Source organism: Coprinopsis cinerea, assembly GCF_000182895.1.
Source record: "Coprinopsis cinerea okayama7#130 chromosome 3 map unlocalized cont3.3, whole genome shotgun sequence".
Classification (NCBI taxonomy): Eukaryota; Fungi; Basidiomycota; class Agaricomycetes; order Agaricales; family Psathyrellaceae; genus Coprinopsis; species Coprinopsis cinerea.
Window position 1 is genome coordinate 1 of NW_003307542.1, and position 17,660 is coordinate 17,660.

The 17,660-nt window shown below is 52.2% G+C and overlaps 5 protein-coding genes across 5 annotated transcripts; 2 read left to right on the forward strand and 3 right to left on the reverse strand.

Moving 5' to 3' along the window:
• Positions 1-1,526: 1,526 nt before the first annotated feature.
• Positions 1,527-4,911, reverse strand: CC1G_09590 (RAN binding protein-like protein; the record flags this gene model as incomplete). The annotated part of the gene is made up of 11 exons (XM_001829649.1): positions 1,527-1,645; positions 1,681-2,102; positions 2,194-2,431; positions 2,570-2,968; positions 3,091-3,273; positions 3,329-3,392; positions 3,839-4,082; positions 4,396-4,469; positions 4,605-4,655; positions 4,721-4,762; positions 4,834-4,911. 11 exons carry the CDS (start codon positions 4,909-4,911, stop codon positions 1,527-1,529), a joined length of 1,914 nt encoding a protein of 637 aa, XP_001829701.1.
• A 1,133-nt stretch (positions 4,912-6,044) lies between these two features.
• On the reverse strand, positions 6,045-7,689 carry CC1G_09591 (hypothetical protein; the record flags this gene model as incomplete). Its single annotated transcript, XM_001829650.1, has 5 exons — positions 6,045-6,170; positions 6,250-6,888; positions 6,948-7,388; positions 7,448-7,541; positions 7,601-7,689. 5 exons carry the CDS (start codon positions 7,687-7,689, stop codon positions 6,045-6,047), a joined length of 1,389 nt encoding a protein of 462 aa, XP_001829702.1.
• A 2,035-nt stretch (positions 7,690-9,724) lies between these two features.
• Positions 9,725-11,083, forward strand: CC1G_09593 (metalloprotease; the record flags this gene model as incomplete). The annotated part of the gene is made up of 6 exons (XM_001829652.2): positions 9,725-9,786; positions 9,902-10,402; positions 10,479-10,555; positions 10,607-10,662; positions 10,732-10,897; positions 10,977-11,083. 6 exons carry the CDS (start codon positions 9,725-9,727, stop codon positions 11,081-11,083), a joined length of 969 nt encoding a protein of 322 aa, XP_001829704.2.
• A 237-nt stretch (positions 11,084-11,320) lies between these two features.
• On the reverse strand, positions 11,321-12,521 carry CC1G_09594 (hypothetical protein; the record flags this gene model as incomplete). The annotated part of the gene is made up of 5 exons (XM_001829653.1): positions 11,321-11,488; positions 11,557-11,912; positions 11,971-12,049; positions 12,103-12,383; positions 12,440-12,521. The coding sequence occupies 5 exons, from the start codon at positions 12,519-12,521 to the stop codon at positions 11,321-11,323; spliced, it is 966 nt and encodes a 321-aa protein (XP_001829705.1).
• A 1,147-nt stretch (positions 12,522-13,668) lies between these two features.
• Positions 13,669-17,639, forward strand: CC1G_09595 (hypothetical protein; the record flags this gene model as incomplete). Its single annotated transcript, XM_001829654.2, has 11 exons — positions 13,669-14,071; positions 14,130-14,251; positions 14,308-14,473; positions 14,547-14,644; positions 14,704-14,850; positions 14,913-14,970; positions 15,027-15,153; positions 15,652-16,838; positions 16,895-17,054; positions 17,111-17,517; positions 17,570-17,639. Coding segments are annotated over 10 exons (2,857 nt in total), but the record flags the coding sequence as incomplete, so codon positions are not given.
• Positions 17,640-17,660: the final 21 nt, after the last annotated feature.

The window sequence follows — 17,660 nt, forward strand, 5'->3', positions numbered from 1 at the left end:
TATCTCGATTTGTAGTAGATACCTCATCCGGAATCTCGACTAGGTTCATACGCATCGAAGCTCTTAGTCTAAGTTCCTCAGTAAAACTCTTTCTCTCATCGCCTTCGACCGTCGAGCCTTAGCTCCAGTCGTCCTTCACTCTCGTCGTTCCGCCGGAAGGCGTTTCCGTCTGGTCCTTCGGCCTAGCCAGCCTTTGGAGCCGTGACGAAGGGTACACGTTCTTACAACGTGAGACCAAGGCTATCCTCCTACGTCCTTCTCTCCTCTCTCTCGGTATCCGACCCTGACATCGTCGAACTTCTTGTCGGAGTAGAATGCGTGTGGCTGGTTGTAGCAGCCGTAGGGAGGGGTCGAAGGAGTTCGGAGATCGTCGTCTGAATCCGTGGTTGAAGAGAGGGGGCCGCGCTTTCGAGGAAGGCGGCGATGGAGGAGCCTGTTATTCTGTTACGACTTCGGGCAACGAGGACTTATCGTTGCCAACAGTCGTTCTGAAGTTCTGGAGTTCTGGAGTTCTGGATCGAAGTTCTGGTTCTGGAATCAAGTTTAAGAGGCCTGTCGCTATCGCAGACAAAGAGGATCGAGTTGAGAGCGATAGAAGTTCTGAGGGATTCGGAAAAGGTTCTCGATAACAGGCTGAGGAATATCTACTACAGGGAGACAGTATTTATAGTAGAGCTAGCGGGTTATCAAGAGGTTCGGAAGAGAGTGAAAGAAGGTATGAAAGCGACAAGTAAGGAGTATCGATGAGTACGGAATACGAGAGGGACGGATGTACGAAAGGTTCGGAGATGCGAGAGAATCGAAGAAGCGAAGATCACGGGACTACGGAAGGAACGGAAGTACGGAGGAAACGGGAGTTCGGAGGGTTCGGGGAAATAGAGCGTAGAGAAGGAAACAAGGGAAGTAAGATGGAGGAAATAGGGGAGTTCGTAACAGGGGCGATATTCCTAGGAAGTGGAGGAATATCGAGTGGGTCCGGTCGATATTCCTGGCAAGTGGAGGAATATCGAGGGCGAGGAAAAGGGCCCGAAACCCGTATAACTGGCCTCCGAGCGAAAACGGGGCAGTTATACGGGTGCCGTGTTATCCGGACAGACAGTTAGGGCCGTTCGGGCGACGACGGCGTCGTTGTAACACGGCCATGTTACGGGAAGTATATTATTAGGCCCGTTGCCAGACACCCCGACTCCCAAGCTCAATGCACTCGGAGAACATACAAATGAAGGTGTTTCAATTGGGCGCTCGACGCTCTAATCACATCGAATAAGTGCTCCCCTCCGCAGTGTAATAACTATCGCTTGCCCTTGGTTCACTAATTCTTGAACAGAGGCGCGAGGTTTCTGAGAACGATCGACCCTATCGACTACCGATATCCACGTTCGACATCTATACCCTTGGATACCCATACCTATCCTTCCTATCCAAGCCACAAGCATTCATCCAAAAGGACGAAGAAAAATGAAACATCCAATAACATACATGTGACATACTACAGCCCGATTTTAGTCTTCAGTCTCATAGTACAACTATTCTACAGTCGTACAAAATCCTCTACCGACGCGCCTGCCCACCTCCGCATACACAACCTCCTCCAACTCGTAACCCCCTCCAATCGCCGAATCGTCCAAACCTCCAACCGCCCAACCTACGCCACATCCCCATCATCACTCTCCCACTCACTAACACCCAAATCCCTCACACTCCCAACAGCAACAAGCAACGGATGATTCTGATCAAACATACTCAAGACCCGTCCCACCTCTTCAAGCGCATAATCCTCAACCTCCTCCATCATCGCCATATCCTCCCGCTCATACGGCTCCAAACTCAACGCTCCAGCCCCTGCTCCTCCACCACCGCCGCTCATCAGTCGATTCGAGCGCATCTTCCGTCGATCGGCCATCGATTGGAGTTGTCGTTTCGTAGCTTCGATGAGCGCATTTTGGTAGTCGGCGGGGAGGGACGTCGGTCCACCGAGTACGAGCAGGGAGTCGTGGAAACATTTGTAGAGTGATCCGAGGAAGGACGAGTCGTGTTCGGTGGAGATGCAGTGGATGATTTGGTGGAACGACGCGGAGACCATTTGGGATGTTAGCGTGTTGCTATTTTTGCCGCACGAAATGAGCATCGGGATTAACCTGGCGCTCGTCGTTAGCGTCGTCGATTAGCCTGAAAGAAGGCGAAGAGACGTACATGGCACATGCCTCCCGAACGCCATCGTGGAAGTAAAACTTCAAAGCCGGTAGCGTAATCTCCAACGTCTGCGAGAGGTACGGCGCGTACTTCTCGGCCAGCGTCGAGCAATAAATGACCAGCGTCTCGAACGCCTGGCATTTATCCTCGATTGACGACGTGCGGATGCCCAACGTCTGACCGTCCATCTCGATCACCTCCCAGCCCTCCCGTTCTTCCATATTTTCGACGTCTTCATCTGCGAAGGGAAATGGTTAGCTCGCGCAGGGAGGGATTTGTCGAACGAAACAATGATGTCAGGAACGAACGAAACCACCACGCCTCACCACACCTCACACTCCGAAACCACCACGAAGAACAAAAGAAAACCACGCACCATACACAGAAATATCAGCCTTCGCACTCGCAGCATTAAGCAACGAAGGCATTACCACTGGAAGATACGGCTCAAACTCCTGTCCCATCGCTTGACAAATCTTCGCCCACGTCGCGATGAGGTAGTGTGTGAGTTGGGTATCGTTCGGGTCGTGCGGTGACTCTGTGGGCCCGAGACGTGTGGGAGACGACGGATGGACCATAGAACGACGAGATGGGATTCGAGGAGGGATTCGATGGGAAATGGTGGTCAAGAGTCGGTCGGTGACGTTCGCCGGAGTGGACGAGGAAAGGAAGGTACCATAGAATGCCGAAACGGAAGTTGGCGGATAATCGAGGACGAAGAGAAGAGGATAGCAGTCAGCTCTCCGTCCCTCCCCAAAGAAATGAAAATCACGGACTTTGTATCCGAATCAGCAGCTCAATCAACGTATTCGAATCAGGCCTGAAGACCTCCTTCCCAACAGCGATAGCTATAAAATAAATAGCATATCAGCATTCAATCCTGGCTCGTTTACGGACTATCCTCCTCTCTTAAAGGACCATCGCCGACGTCGAACATCGCCATCGACGAACCAAAAGCCCAAAGCGAGGGACGCCGAGGACGACTGGACGACGAGGGAGGCACAACCGAACGCGTCTTCGAACGACGTAGCGCAACGCCAGCGTCCAGCCCGAAATCCAACCCCACACCCGAACCAGCGCCTCATCGACGCCCACCCGAGGGCACGCACGCGGGAAAAGAAGAACATAGACTCACCAATCAATCCAGCACACTCCATCGCCTTAATCCTCAAATTCTTATACTCGGCCCCATCCGCGTTCTGCAGTACGCTAAGTAGGAGAGGCATAATCGTCGGATAATGCTGTTGGAATTAAGGGCATCAGCATAGAGGTTTGAATTGAAAAAGGAAGGGAACGTCGCGATTCCAGTGCGGACAGAAAAGGGGGAGAAATGTAGTCACAACTCGAAGCATTGAAGGGTAATCGCAGTTCTACTTGACACTCGATTCCGTCGAAGAACGAGTGAAAGAGCAGGTTTGAAGAAAGAGAAACGAAAGAGTGGAACCAAAGAAAACACTAGAGAAATTCGCCCAGCACCTTACCGGCGAACGAACAGGCGAAACGTGAATGAATGGTGAAGCGAGGGTTGAAAGGTGAATGAATGGTAAGGCGAAGGGAGGAAACCAAGCAACGAAACTTGGGAAGCCACACTCAACAACCGCACAGAAACCAAAACCCCCAAAAGCCAAACAAACCCACAACGCACCTTCGCAAACGTAACCTCACTAGCATCAGCAACCATAGCCAACGTCGTAATCGCCTGCTCCTGTACATATCTCCTTCCCATCCCACCACTCCCATCCCCACCTCCACTGCCACCTCCACCGCCTTGACCCGGATTCAACAACTTCAATAACCGTTCGACGATGGGGTCCATGTAGGGTAGAAGTGTATCACGCTCAACGCCCTCGCAAAAGTTGATGAGCGCCGCTGCGGCGTGTGAGTGGACTCTAGATTGGATGGAGAAGGGGATTAGTGGATGCGCGGAGTGGACGTAGGGAAAGCGAAGTAAAGGTTGAAGAGACGTGACGAAACAAGGAAATGGACATGGATGTGAACGTGTGGGGAACGAACAGTGAACGCGATGAGGTGATCAAACATAAGCGTAACGAAAGTGTGAAACGAAGAATCATTACGACGAACGAGAGGAAGAGTAGACCAGTCAGTCACCAAGAGGGGTCAACGAAAGGCAAGGAACTAACGAAAGAACGAAGGAAGTCCACAGACGAAATAGGGACCACAACAAAAACGATAGGTACGCACCGTGGTTCAGGATCCTCCAACGCACCAATCAACGCAGGGAACAACTGCGGATGGTACTGCTCTTGTATGATCTCCTACACCCCCCAAACCCATGAAAACCAAAACCCACGCCCACGAGAAAAGAAAGAAACCACGCGAAAGAGAAGAAGAACGCGACATATATCAGCCTCCAACCTTCGTCGAGCACACCCAAAAGAACAACGACGTACCTCCAAATCCGTACACAGCTGCCCTCTAAACCATCCCCATCCCATCAGCCTCTATGCAGCCAACCACGAAATCGCGAAAAAAGAAAACGACGTACGTGCACTGACAAGCAGCATACCTCACCCTCGGATGCGAATCCCTGAACATCGGCACCACCATCCTACAACACATCCACCCCAAGAAGGTCAACGTCAGTATTGTCTTTCAAACGCGAGTAAAAGGAGAAGGGACTTGCTCGACGATTTTTCCAAGTTCGTTTTGCATGACCTGTAGGAATCGACGACCATGACGAAATGTGGGAAGGGTCATGACGAAATGGTAGGTAGAGCAGAGATGCCATGTCGGTGGATGTGGATTCGGTGGACGGTGAGCCGGGGGATGGTGAGTCGGTGGATGGTGAGTCGGTGGATGGTGAGCCGATGGACGACGGGTCAGTCGATAGCGAGTAGGCAGTCCCAAGCACAACATCAGAAACCGACCACCCAACGGCGAACCCATCCCCGACGAAAGAACCATGTCGGGATCGTGTAGGTGGGTACACCATGTAAGTAGACCGTCCATCCGCCGTCAACGACGAAGTGAAGCACGTCCAGTCACCAATCGCACGACGAGGGCCGACGGTAGAACCACCAACGAAGGTGACGACGGATAGCGCCAACCACGGGCGACAACGACGACGACGAGGGATAGCGAAACCACAAACGACAACGACGACGGTGACGACGGAAAGAAACACAACCAACGACGCACAGAAAAACGAGAACCAAAAGCACGAAGCTCAATCAGCACAACCCGCAAAAATCCAACTGAAGTGGTAAACGCACCTTCCCAGTCCCCTCACTGATAGCAGCAATCGCCATCAACCCCGCATGCCTTACTCTCCAATCGTACGCGGCGAGCATCGAGGGGATCGTCTGTCACCCCGAGCACAACCCCAACCACCACACCGAACGCAGCGGTGACATCGAACGCAACGACCACGCCGAATGCAACCACCACACAGAACATCGCGACCATACCGAACGTAACCACAACACCGAACACGCGACAGTCATACGGAACACACAACGGGTAGGGACGTCGATGCAGGAACGCCAAAGGGGAGAGGAAGGATGCGTGGGGTGCGGTGCCGGTATCGTTCGTTGAAAGTCGTCGTCCGTCCACGAGTGTCGCCAACGGGAAGAAGTGGCACGTCGTCCGTGAGCAGTCGTCAGTCGTCGGCCATGCCCCGTCGTCGTCCAATCGAAGTCGTCGTCGTTGATATCGTCGCCCAATCGAAATCGTCGTCGCATCCAAGTCGTCACCCAACCCAAGCAATCGCCAAATCCAGAATCATCGTCGCAACGCATCATCGTCCAATCGAAACACCCCAGATACCAATACCAAGAAAGAAAAAGCAGCGGTACCAAGGAAACAATAAGCGCCCACTCGTGATTCCGTCATCATCGAAAATGACTCACCTTGAACGCAGGAGGGAGGACCGCCTTCCCGCCTAGTGCGCACGCCAACCGATCGAGCGACTGTTCATACAGGGCCGGTATCGAATCCGCATCCGAGGAGGTCGAAGGCTAGAAGTTGACACGTCGCACGATCAGTATTCAGTATACCGCCACCCCCATCCCACAAAAATAAAAAAGGGTTACTCACATCCTCCTGCAACCAAACACTCAACTCCTCATCTTCATCAAACTCCCCCATTCCCTCAAGACACGCCCGAACAATCACATCCACCCACCCCTCCGTCTTCCTAACCATACTCGGTTTGGCCTCTGACAAACTAACCATGAACTCCAACGCCGCAAGCCTCAACCCCGCCCTCTCATCCTCCTCCTCATCGTTCCCTCCCTCCCCTCCATCCTCTTCTCCATCCCCATCTCCATCACCCGAGGTCGCAGGCGGGAACACAAACGCCCCACCTCCTCCATTGTTGCCCGCACGACCATTGCCCGTGGGGAACGGCCGCGACACCGTAGGCGTAGGCCCGCTATCCACAGCAGGCAAGATCAGCGATGGGAGGAAAGAGAGCAACGCCGGGAGGTGCGGCCCAAACAGCGCAGCATGGGTCGAGCAAAGTGGTGTGAGCGCCGTCAAAAAGGTCGATAGATGGTGATAATTTGATTTGAGCGAGGGGTTGACGGAGGCGCCGAGCGGAGGCGACGACAGCGACTGCGAGAGCTGGTGGATGGTGTCGAGGATCGGGTAGAGCAACGAGAGCGCTTGCGCGAGCTGTCTCGAATCCGCAGCCGAAAGATACGCAACAGACGCTAACAGCGCCGCATACCGCACCTATCCCATCCTCAATTACTCCTCTTCGCCACCCAAATCAACGAAAATAGACGACTCACCTCGATACTATCATTATCCAACAACCCCTTATGAAAAACCTGCAACACCGCATCCGTCTGGAGGTCCATAACAAGATTCGGACACCCCGCCCAAACCCTATACGCACTCTCCCTCAACCCCGCGCCCCCACTCCCACCCGCACCCCCAGGCTCCCTCGCCATCGCAAACGTCTGCGCCTGCAGCGCATGCCACGGCCTCCCCCGCGCCATCCCCTGCTTCGCCACATCGCATATCGTGTCCACCGTCTTCCTCCTCACACTCGGCGATCCTTCGTGCGAGAGCGAGTAGAGGAGGAGCCGCTCGAGCGTCGTGAGGGTGTTCGAGGAGAGGTGGTCGTAGAGCGTTAGTCGGGGACCCGCGGGTGCGAGAGGCGCCTGTGCTGTCGCTGGTGGTGGTCGGAAGAGGAACCGGCGGAGGAGGACGAGGGAGAACGACCTCATCTACATACCACGAACCCCATTTAATTCAGTTAATTCTTTACCAATGGAGGTAGACTCACGATATCGGTATCAGCAGCAATCGCAAACTGCGTCAATGCCAATATATACAGCTCAGGGCTATGAGCCAATCGGTCATTGACAGCCTTCTCGGCGCTAAAAAAAAAACCTTCAGTATCCCCCTCCAACCACACGATAATTACAACAATACGCACTTGGACCGAATCTCATTATCGCCCAACACAAGATTCGAAAGAATCTGCGTGAGTTCAGCTGTAATTTCAGGAGGGACGACAGCGTCCATAATGTGGTTCGGATGAAGTGGTGGTCGTGGTGGCCCTGATGTGAAGCAGCGACCTTGATAAAGATGAGCGAAAAGCAAGCCTGAGAGTCTCCACCATCAACACACTTCGAAGCCCCTTCCAACCCGGACTATCGGCGCGACGATAATCAGCTCGGCTATCCCCGCGACGTTCCCATGCCCCTATCTCACGGGCGCTAGAGTTTTGTTGGGGGCAGGCGAAGGATAGCTGTGCGCGTGAGTTCGATTGGGAAGGGCGTCGTAACGAGTCTCTCATGCTCGGCTCTTCCATATTCAACTCCCTGTATACGATATTCATAGGTTTCTTCCATATTACCCTTGTCCGTGGAATTCACACTCAGGCTTCAGCCTCACACTCGAAAACTTGTACTCTGTACGCCTTCTCACCTGCTGTGATCATCTTCCGTATTCCAGGCCCCCTCGATAAACGAACCCAGGTTCGTTCAACGACGAAGCCCGAATCGCCCACGGATGACTTTGACTCTCGTCACCGTTCTCTATCTGGAGGAGTATGCCAGTATGCCCTGGGGGATGAGGGTGGTAGAGCAGGAAGAGATCATATTTTCTATATAGACGTGACTATACGCACTTACTTCCTACTGTACATCCATCGCACATCCTCCCATCCCACGCCTTGGTACACGGCGGAAATCGGAGGACCGCGGTAGAATGGAATCATAGCGCCCGAGATAAGCGCCCTTCTTCGTATCACCGACAACTGCTATTACTAGATTTTAGACTAGTAGATAACGCAGAATCTACTCGCCAGATCGCCAAAAGCTATACCATTCACCCGATACCAGGTGCAACCCGAACTAGAGCGCCCAATACTTATCAGAACCAAGAATCCCCAACGTCAAATTAACTATTCCTCTTCCCAAAGACAAGAACGCCACTTGGAGACCTCATATCTAATCTATCAAGGTCGACATTGCCCTCTATCTGATACACCAACCTCGACATTTTGATAACAGATAACAAATGCCGCTCGGTTCGTCTATTACCTTGTATTTGCTCTTCCCGCAGGCGCTAACCTTGGCCTTTGACGACTTCAAGCGTTGTAACTTTACCGCAATACGTCGTCATCCCGCTAACCCTCCATCACCCACCTCTAACCACATCGTAATCCACCCCACTCTTCAGAGCGTCCAGGTACAGATCTAGACGCCACCCACTCCAAGTCCCAATCTCCACTCGGCCATTCCACCCCTGCTAGCTATCTTATCTTATCACCTCTCCCTCCGTTATCACCTCATCCGAAAGAAGCGGCTTGTACGTTACACAACGCACAGCGACCTGAGCGACACATCCTGCTGATCACCCCACTCTATCCGTAGAGATCGCGTAAAGTACAGCGCCCGTGTCTGCCACTCGACTTGAATATTGCATCATGATCGACGCCGCTGCACATGCAGCGTTTTCCAAACACAGTCTAAGTACGAGATAGTAGGTAAGTCTGATCTTCAGCGCTTCGGCGTCCAGCGCCGGCAGAATTGAGAACTACCCCCCTCACGCGAATGAACACCGACCAAGCGTATCACGCCACAACAGCCCCTCGACGAACCTAAATCCCAAAATTCGAACCCAAATCACTGAGAATAACATTCCAACATCCCCAACAAAGCGCATGTATGCATCTCATTCCGTCAGGTAAACTACAATCAAACTAAACGCTGACCCGTTTTCAAGCTCTTATCTCTCGGGAGTGGCGACTGTCCCTTGGAGCCACAGTCAAGACGCCGTCACTGACATATGCCAATAAAGGCTCCTGGAATGACGAACCTTTCGCAAGTTGCAACCAGACCTTTCCAAGGTACTTCACTGACACGAACGCTCTTGTCATTCTTGAGAGTTTACGTTGCGCGTCCTACAGACAAACTGCATGATATGAGTACCAGAATGGGCAAGGAGAAAAGGCATAAAAGGCTACCTGTTTATACGTTCTAAACTCCAGGGAAGTATTACTAACCTCTCGAGCTATCGACTTCAGCTTTTCTGCCCCATCGAGTCATCCAGAATGCGTTTCACCGCTCTCCTCACGGGCGTACTAGCCAGCGTAGCCTCATTCTCTTCCGCGCAGTACGTCTACAATCCACCATCGTCTTTGCTACACCCTCCCTTAGACTTTGACTTAACACTACTGACACTCGATACCTTTGACCTAACACTACGATACCCTAATACTACACCATAGACGCATCCCCGCCCGCCGAACCTGCGGCTCCGAGCTCACCGACGCCCAAGTCGCCCAAGCCGAGCAAATCTTCGCCCAAACCGCGAACGCGACCATCCAAACCGACGTCGGCATCCTCGCCTACACTCCCCGTGTCATCAACGTCTACTGGCACATAATCAGGTCCGGAACCGCTGTCTCGCAGGGCAACATTCCGTACGTCCTTTCCTCGCTTCCCATCGCACCTGCGCACAAGGGACTAAGTATTTCTCGTTCACACTGTGCTATTACTCGTACCGTGACCATGCATCTCATAATCAGCGCATCGCAAATCACCAATCAAATCAACGTCCTCAACAGCGCCTTCGCTAGCAGCGATCTCTCATTCACCCTCGCCGGAACAACCGTCACAACCAACTCCAACTGGTTCAACAACGTAGCCCCTGGAACCGCCCAACAGACCGCAATGAAGACCGCGCTCCGAGTCGGGGGCGCTAATACGCTCAACATCTACTCAGTCGGGTACGCATCCGAGTCGTATCTCGTTTCTTACCAGGGAGTTGTGTGTACTGAAGGACATGTTTTGATTCGATGTTAGGTTCACTAACTCTGGTTTATTGGGATATGCTACCTTCCCATGGAACTACGCTTCGAACCCAACCGACGACGGCGTCGGTGAGTACTTCTTTCATTTTCCACCCTACTCCCTAACCATCCAACCTCCAGTAATCCTCTTCTCATCCGTCCCAGGCGGCACCGCTTCTCCCTACAACCTAGGGCAGGTCAGTCCACCAACCTTCCATCATCTACTAGTATAGACGTCCGAGTCCATTTACCCCAACACCTCGCAGACCGCAACTCACGAAGTCGGACACTGGACCGGCCTCTACCACACCTTCCAAGGCGGCTGCAGTGGATCCGGAGACCTCGTAGCCGACACCCCTCCCGAGTCCTCCCCCGCCTACGGATGCCCCACAGGCCGCGACACCTGCCCCGGTGGCGGCGTTGATCCTATCCGTAAGTTCACCGCCTTCACCGTGGCGTTTATCAATGAATTCTATACTGATGACAATTCTCGTGGATGTCCCCATTTCAGACAACTTCATGGACTACACCAACGACGCGTGCATGACCCACTTCACCGCCGGCCAAACTACCCGTCTTCGTACCCAGATCGCTACCTTCCGCGGAATCGCACTTTGATTTTTGGGCAGCTCAGGGGTGTACACTAAGAAAGCGGTTCGCAATCCTCAAAACCTTCTATTTCTTTCGTCTCATCGTCTTTCTCCAAACCCATACGTAACTATTAAAATTAAATACAGTCCAAACAATTCGAACCTTCTTTCTATACGCCTATCTCTATTGAAAATGTCTTCAAATCTCCATCCGTTTATCACTCCTCTCCGCATCATACCCTCCTCCAGCCCTCGAGTAACTCGATCAACACTCCTCCTCCACAAGCGATTCACTCCTCACCGGACTAGAACTAAACGCAATAGGCTGCGACAACCTCGTCGACTTCTCCCCATACACCCCAACACTCTTTCCGCGCTCTGTCCAAGATCGACCCGTCGTAACCCAGAAAATAATCATCTGCGGTGAAAGCGCCTTTATTACCCAAAATTCGTCAACCTCCAATCCCAATCTCACGAGGAACTTTGAAAAGTATAACTCACCGCGAAACTCGTATACAGCGAGTTGAACACGATAGAGGCACCAAGCAAATCTACAGCCTGAGCCGCAGTTCCCAGCACATTAACCGCATCGAGGACAGCCGAGACCAGGCTGAACACAGTCAACGGAACCGCCGACTCGATAAGGATCGCAACCACTCGTGTGTACAGCTTCATATCGCGGTTCGGCAGAACCTTCGAAAGGTCTCTCTGCGCGCGCAGGAGTCTGATCGAGAGAAGCGACGTGAGGATGATGTTGAGGAGGACGGTTAAGAGGGAGATCGTGAGGTAGATTCGCGCGTCCGCTGCGACTGAGAGCTGTTGCGTCGGGATGGTGGTTGTGTAGTAGATTGCTATCCCTAAACGATTCGCTTCGGTTGTGAGCTGAAATCCACGCGTATTCCTGGTAAGACGTACCAATATATGCGAGGTACATCATCCCCGGTACAATCGTCACCCACCAAAAGTCCTGCCAGATGATATAACATCGATACAGCTATCCAATGCAATCAGCCAACCTCAGCAACCCCAAAAGGAAAAGAACCCCACCAATAGACCATCGCCCAAAACAACATACGCATACGTGAACGCAGTTCCAGTGACGTACGGCCACTCCGATAGTATACCCTCCTGAGCGCTAATATACGACAGGCCCCCACTCGAATAATAAAGCCCTCGAAATTGGTTATAAAGCCCCAGGATAGTCGGGACGAGGGATAGAGCCAAAATCGTAAAGCTCATGACTATGTACGAAGCACGTCCCTTCTTCAGATCTTTCGGCGTTTCGAGGTAGGTTACCAGTCCATAGAGACACATAAAGAGTTGGATACCTGAAATAGAGCATCGTTTGCAAGCTGAGATTGACGACAACGACAAGAGAACGTACCACCCTCAAACATCGAGATTGCATTCCCTGCGTACACGCTGGCTGCATGCCTGAGTGCGACTTGGTCAACTGTGAGAGGCATTTCTCGTCGATGCTGGAGCTGCAATGAATGTATCGAAAATGTGCCATATATACGTCGCTAAATAAAAATCTCCAAACCACTAAACACACCTGCGGTATACTGAGGTGAGGTTAGATGCATACCACCCACGGCGAAAACAGCCGGCCGGGTAGACATGACCGGTATTCAGGCCCGGCGGTATGCAATTTGACCTCACTTTGCACAGCGCCCTCACTAACTGACTAACGAAGTTAGCCTCTGAGCTCAGCACAATGTACCTCTCAATGCGAACGTGCCTGAACACCCTCATTAATCTTGATCGAATAGGCGCGCCCGAGCTCGGGATGCAGTCGCGAGCATTGAAACCAGAAGCGTAAAAATGGGGCCCCATTGGGCACAGAATCACGGAAATGTAGCGATACCGGGCTGCAGGGATACTAATTAAGTAACGGAGCCAGTCAACAACTTCACTACTCTTTGTCTCACCCATCAAAATAGGTGTCAAGCGAGATTCGAACACCACGAATCCGAATGGGAGCGCCCAAACCTTGCCCAAACTCGTCTCCGCACAGTTTCTCCGGGGAGGTGATCCGGGCTCTACGGTCTCCGGGCTCTTCGTTTAGCGCGATAAGCGCCCATCGGCCAGAACCTAGATACCCCCAACGTTACAGCGCCAAACCCTGTCTCATATCGCAAACGAAAATCAAATCATATCGCCGGCAAGGGCGCATCCTCACTGAATGCCTGTGACAGGGTTTCGACTTGACGTAGCGAAGCTCCTTCGATACGTATTGCTTTCCGAGTCCCCCCGAGTCCGGGAGCGTCAAGACCAGTTCAAGTAGCGTCGGGTCCTAGGTTTCGCAGAAGTGAGTCATTTTTCGGATCTTGCGTGTGATCTGAGTCTCTGTGAAGTGACAATGTATACACTCTCACTGGGAAAACCATCCCATCCCCTTACGAGTTCATCCGACTTTACTAAATCCGATCTTTAAAGATACCAGTAGTGTCAAGGCAGTACGCTGCAGTTCGGCGTTCGAGTCATCTAACTGTCTAACTTGTAGCCCGTTATCTGCGGGCTTTGCTTCTATTTCGAGAGAATTCAATGATTGGAATTTAGTTATAAAGGTAGGGGAAAGCCGTGGGTAGTCTGTAGGACACCGATTCTCAAGATGTTTCCAGCGTCCCTCCTCTCATTTATTACCTTCCTCCTCCTCTTCTCCAACACTCTTTCTGCCCCTTCTAGGACAGGTGCCCATCACACACTGCCCACACGACCATGCCCAACCGCAGTCGACACTTCCAACCCGATAATCCCATTCCTCAATTACGGAAAAATACGCGCTGCAGCAGACGCAGCTCTAACTTTTCTCGATTCCAAAAAGATACCTCCTCACCGTGTGCCTCCTCGCGGTCCGCTCAAATGCGACAAGCTTCGAATTCGGAAGGAATGGCGCAAACTCACTCGAGCAGAGCAGAAGGCTTACATCCGAGCTGAGAAGTGCTTGATGACCACCCCGACTTTAGGTCTCACCGGCAACTCAAGCCATACGTTCTACGACGACTTGACAAACGTACGTACCCTCCCCTCTCTCGCACTTATATAACCGCTGACCGAAGAGATGATTTTAGTCTCATGCTCAAGGATTCCTACGATATCACGGTAACGCCAAATTCCTCCCTTGGCGCCGTTGGTTCGTTTGGCTTCATAGCGTCTCCCTGGAGCGTTTGTGCGGATACATTGGACCTATTCCGTAAGTAGCGGATTTTTTTACTGTGACAACCATCGCACACTGAGTCTGATTGGCAGGTACTGGGATTACACGCTCGACGCTGGCCCAGACGTCTACAACAGTCCGATCTTCTCCACCGATCCAGAGGTTGGCTTTGGCGACGGAGGCTCGGTACCGATCAACGAACTGGGTGGACGGGCTGGTGGCTACATCGTTGACAACGGTGCTTTCGCCAACTACAGGGTCAGTAATAGTTTATGTTACGTCGTGCAACGGTTCTTGACTATGACTCCCTGGACCATCCTGGATCTTCTAGCCCAATCTCCCAATGCCACATTATCTCGTTCGAAACTTCACCCCCGACGCTCAATACAACCCAGATGGTATCTTCGGCGTTGGCGTTAGCGATACTTTGTAAGTGACATTCACTCACAAAGTCTTTGGAGATGGCCTCAACTCTTCGCGCTCTATAGCAATCAAACGGCACGCGATCGTGTGATGTCTGCCGACCACTTCTGGGATTTCGAAGTCAAAATCGATGGACTTGACGAACCAGAGTGGCGAGGCGTGCACAATAGCATCCACTTCTTACTGGGCGGTGACGGTCAGAGCCTCAACTGGTCAGTATAGAAATATCCACGAAGTCGGGTTGTCCAACTTAACCACTTGGACATGTATGCAGGCTGGAAGGCACGCCATGGTACGGATCACAAGTCTTCAGCACCAATGAACCTATATTTGTGAGTTTGTGCGCATTTCTTGATCTTCCTGGCCTTTTCTCCAAACACCGTGTTAGTACCTCCATCACGCAAATGTCGACCACGTCTGGTGGGAATGGCAAAACAAAAACCCGAAATTCCAATATGACTTTAGCGGGCCACCTGGATCCACCGATGGTGTATGCGACATGCTCCCATTGAATGGTAAGCAGCGCCTATTTGGAACTGTTGGCCACTCGCAGCTGACCCTGCCATGTACGCCTAACGTAGACCTTGGGCCCGACGTCCCCATTGGATTGACGTTGAACACGGAGTGGTATCCCCAGTGCTACACTTACGAGGATTGATGAGACTCTGAGATTTGATCAGGTCTTTAGCTACAATGTGCCAACCCCTACTCACTAGATATTTTCAATGGAAATCGTCCCTCCATGGACCTAAAGATAAGGCAAAACACGGTTGAGGATGGCTGTATTTGTCCTTGATTGATCTGGAAGGTGTTGGCTTCGGCTCTCGGCGTTGAAATCTTCGCGCACGGGCGAGATCGGACTTGGTCTCCCCTATGGCTAGACTCAAACCAGAAGTATACCGTTCTTCAGTATCTCGTCATAAGAATGTACTGAACAATGCATCCTTAGGTTATTGAAAAGGCGCGAAATGGAGACCTTGAAAGTCTTCAGAAACTGCGACAGTCGATTACAGAGAAGAACTACGTCGTCTCGGCCTTGGAGGCAGCGCTAGTCCATATTGAAACCCCCCTCACTGTGCCGAATACAGCCCAGCCCGGGTTTCTGGACTCATTCCATCGCGTCGGCTATGCTCTTGAGGTCATTCTTTCATGCGTTGTCTACGGAGGTCGGAGCCCTGCAGTCAAACAATCGACGGTCGCCACAGTTCTGGGAAAGCTCGATCAGTTGTTCACGTCGAATCTGGTCTTCCTCGACTGCATGCTAGACCCACCAAAGAATCTACCCGCCGTCATGCTCCCTGGAGTGGCTGTCCGTCTTGCCTGCCGACTCATGTATGTGATTCTCATCGCCCATAAAGAACTTGCAGAAGCCATGTTTTCCTGCCCGACAGCAACCCAGCTCGCCCTACGACTCTGGTCGGTTTCCAAAAACCAAAACGGGGATGCATACCTGGACCTTCCTGCCATCGCCGGATCCCCCGATCCATCAACCATTATTCAACTTTATGTGCTGATAGAGAGCGGTAAAGCGGCGTTAATCGACGCCTTGTTATGCTCACGGAGCCATCGTCGCGCGTTTTCAACTGCATTCGTATCCCGGGTTCGCCAGATCGGCCTATATAGGGACAGTAACAATGGGTCGAATGTCTTCCCTATCCCTGGCACGGAGAATCACTGGCGCATGGTCAAAGATGTGGCTGTGGGGCTAGCCACCCATCCAACCATCTATCGCTCCCTGTCCCGTCTTGATTTCTTCAAAGTATGGGCCCGCACTCTCGTGACGGCAATAGGCGATAATACTTCACCTCAAGTCATCGACAGGACATGCGACATCATCGTTGCGGCTGAGATGTGCGGTGGTAACAAGTGGGCAGCGGTCAGGGATGTTGTACTCGAAGGGTTTCTCTGTGTGGCTCTCAGATCGCTCCTGGACATTGCTCGAACGGATGACAAAGGTCTGGTGGAGAGGGCTACATGGATCCCACAATATCTCAGCAAATACGCGTATTATCCTTCTTTCACTCCACTTCTTCATGGGCAAATCAGCAGTGTTGTCGGAGTCGAGGGTCAGCAGCGTCGCCTGGAGCGTTCGCCGATCGCCAGAGAACTTTATGCATTCATTGGTGCCGCTCACGAAGCCAATGAAAGTCGGTACGAACCTCCCGAGCGACATGTTGTGATCTGCGACAACTCGAGTGCGGTAAGCCCGGATAGACTATGCTATTTCACTTTGCTTTTGCTCACGCCGTGCTTCAGCCCCACTCGTGCCCGAATCCGACGAGCCTTGATCCGACGAAGGCAGGGAAAACCTGTGGGGGATGTCATTGGGTCAACTACTGCAGCGCGAAATGTCAGCAAGAAGACTGGACTCGACGGCATAGATGGGAATGCGCCGAGATGCGTCGAGAATACATTGGTATGATGTATCCCCATCGCGTTCTATCCCTCGCGACACTGAACTTCCTCTCCCAGCTGATAAACTGTCGGGTGCACGGTATTCGTACACCATGCGCTACTTTCAAACCCAATTTATCATGGCCTCTGTCTTGTTTTACGCTCAAGGTCAGCTCGACAACTTCCTCGTCTTGGACTACAGTCGTGGAGATCTATACCATGGTGCTGGGAGGAGGTACATGCCTGCCGAGACATACCAGGAGTATCGCCTCAAATCTAATTGCCCTGCCATCGAGGCTCGCGTTGATGGATTCGTGGCCGACGTTATTGGCCAGCCCTTCCAACACTATTCTACTCGAAGCGGGATTCGGACGCACCCACGATTCCGCGATCTCTTTGGTTATGAAGCTCGAGCGAATCGAAGGTGGAGAAGGTACCCAGGTCAAAGACCACTGGAGGTTGTGTGAAAGCGTGGCTCGCGTTGTGTAAGTTCTCAGCTTCCTCGTTGCTTTCTATTGCTTACCATGGTTTAAATAGAAACACCTTCGACGGTCTCTTCTCCCCGTTGTACTAAACGGACTATTAATCACATATATTTCCACTGGAACTTGTTTACGACCATGACTAC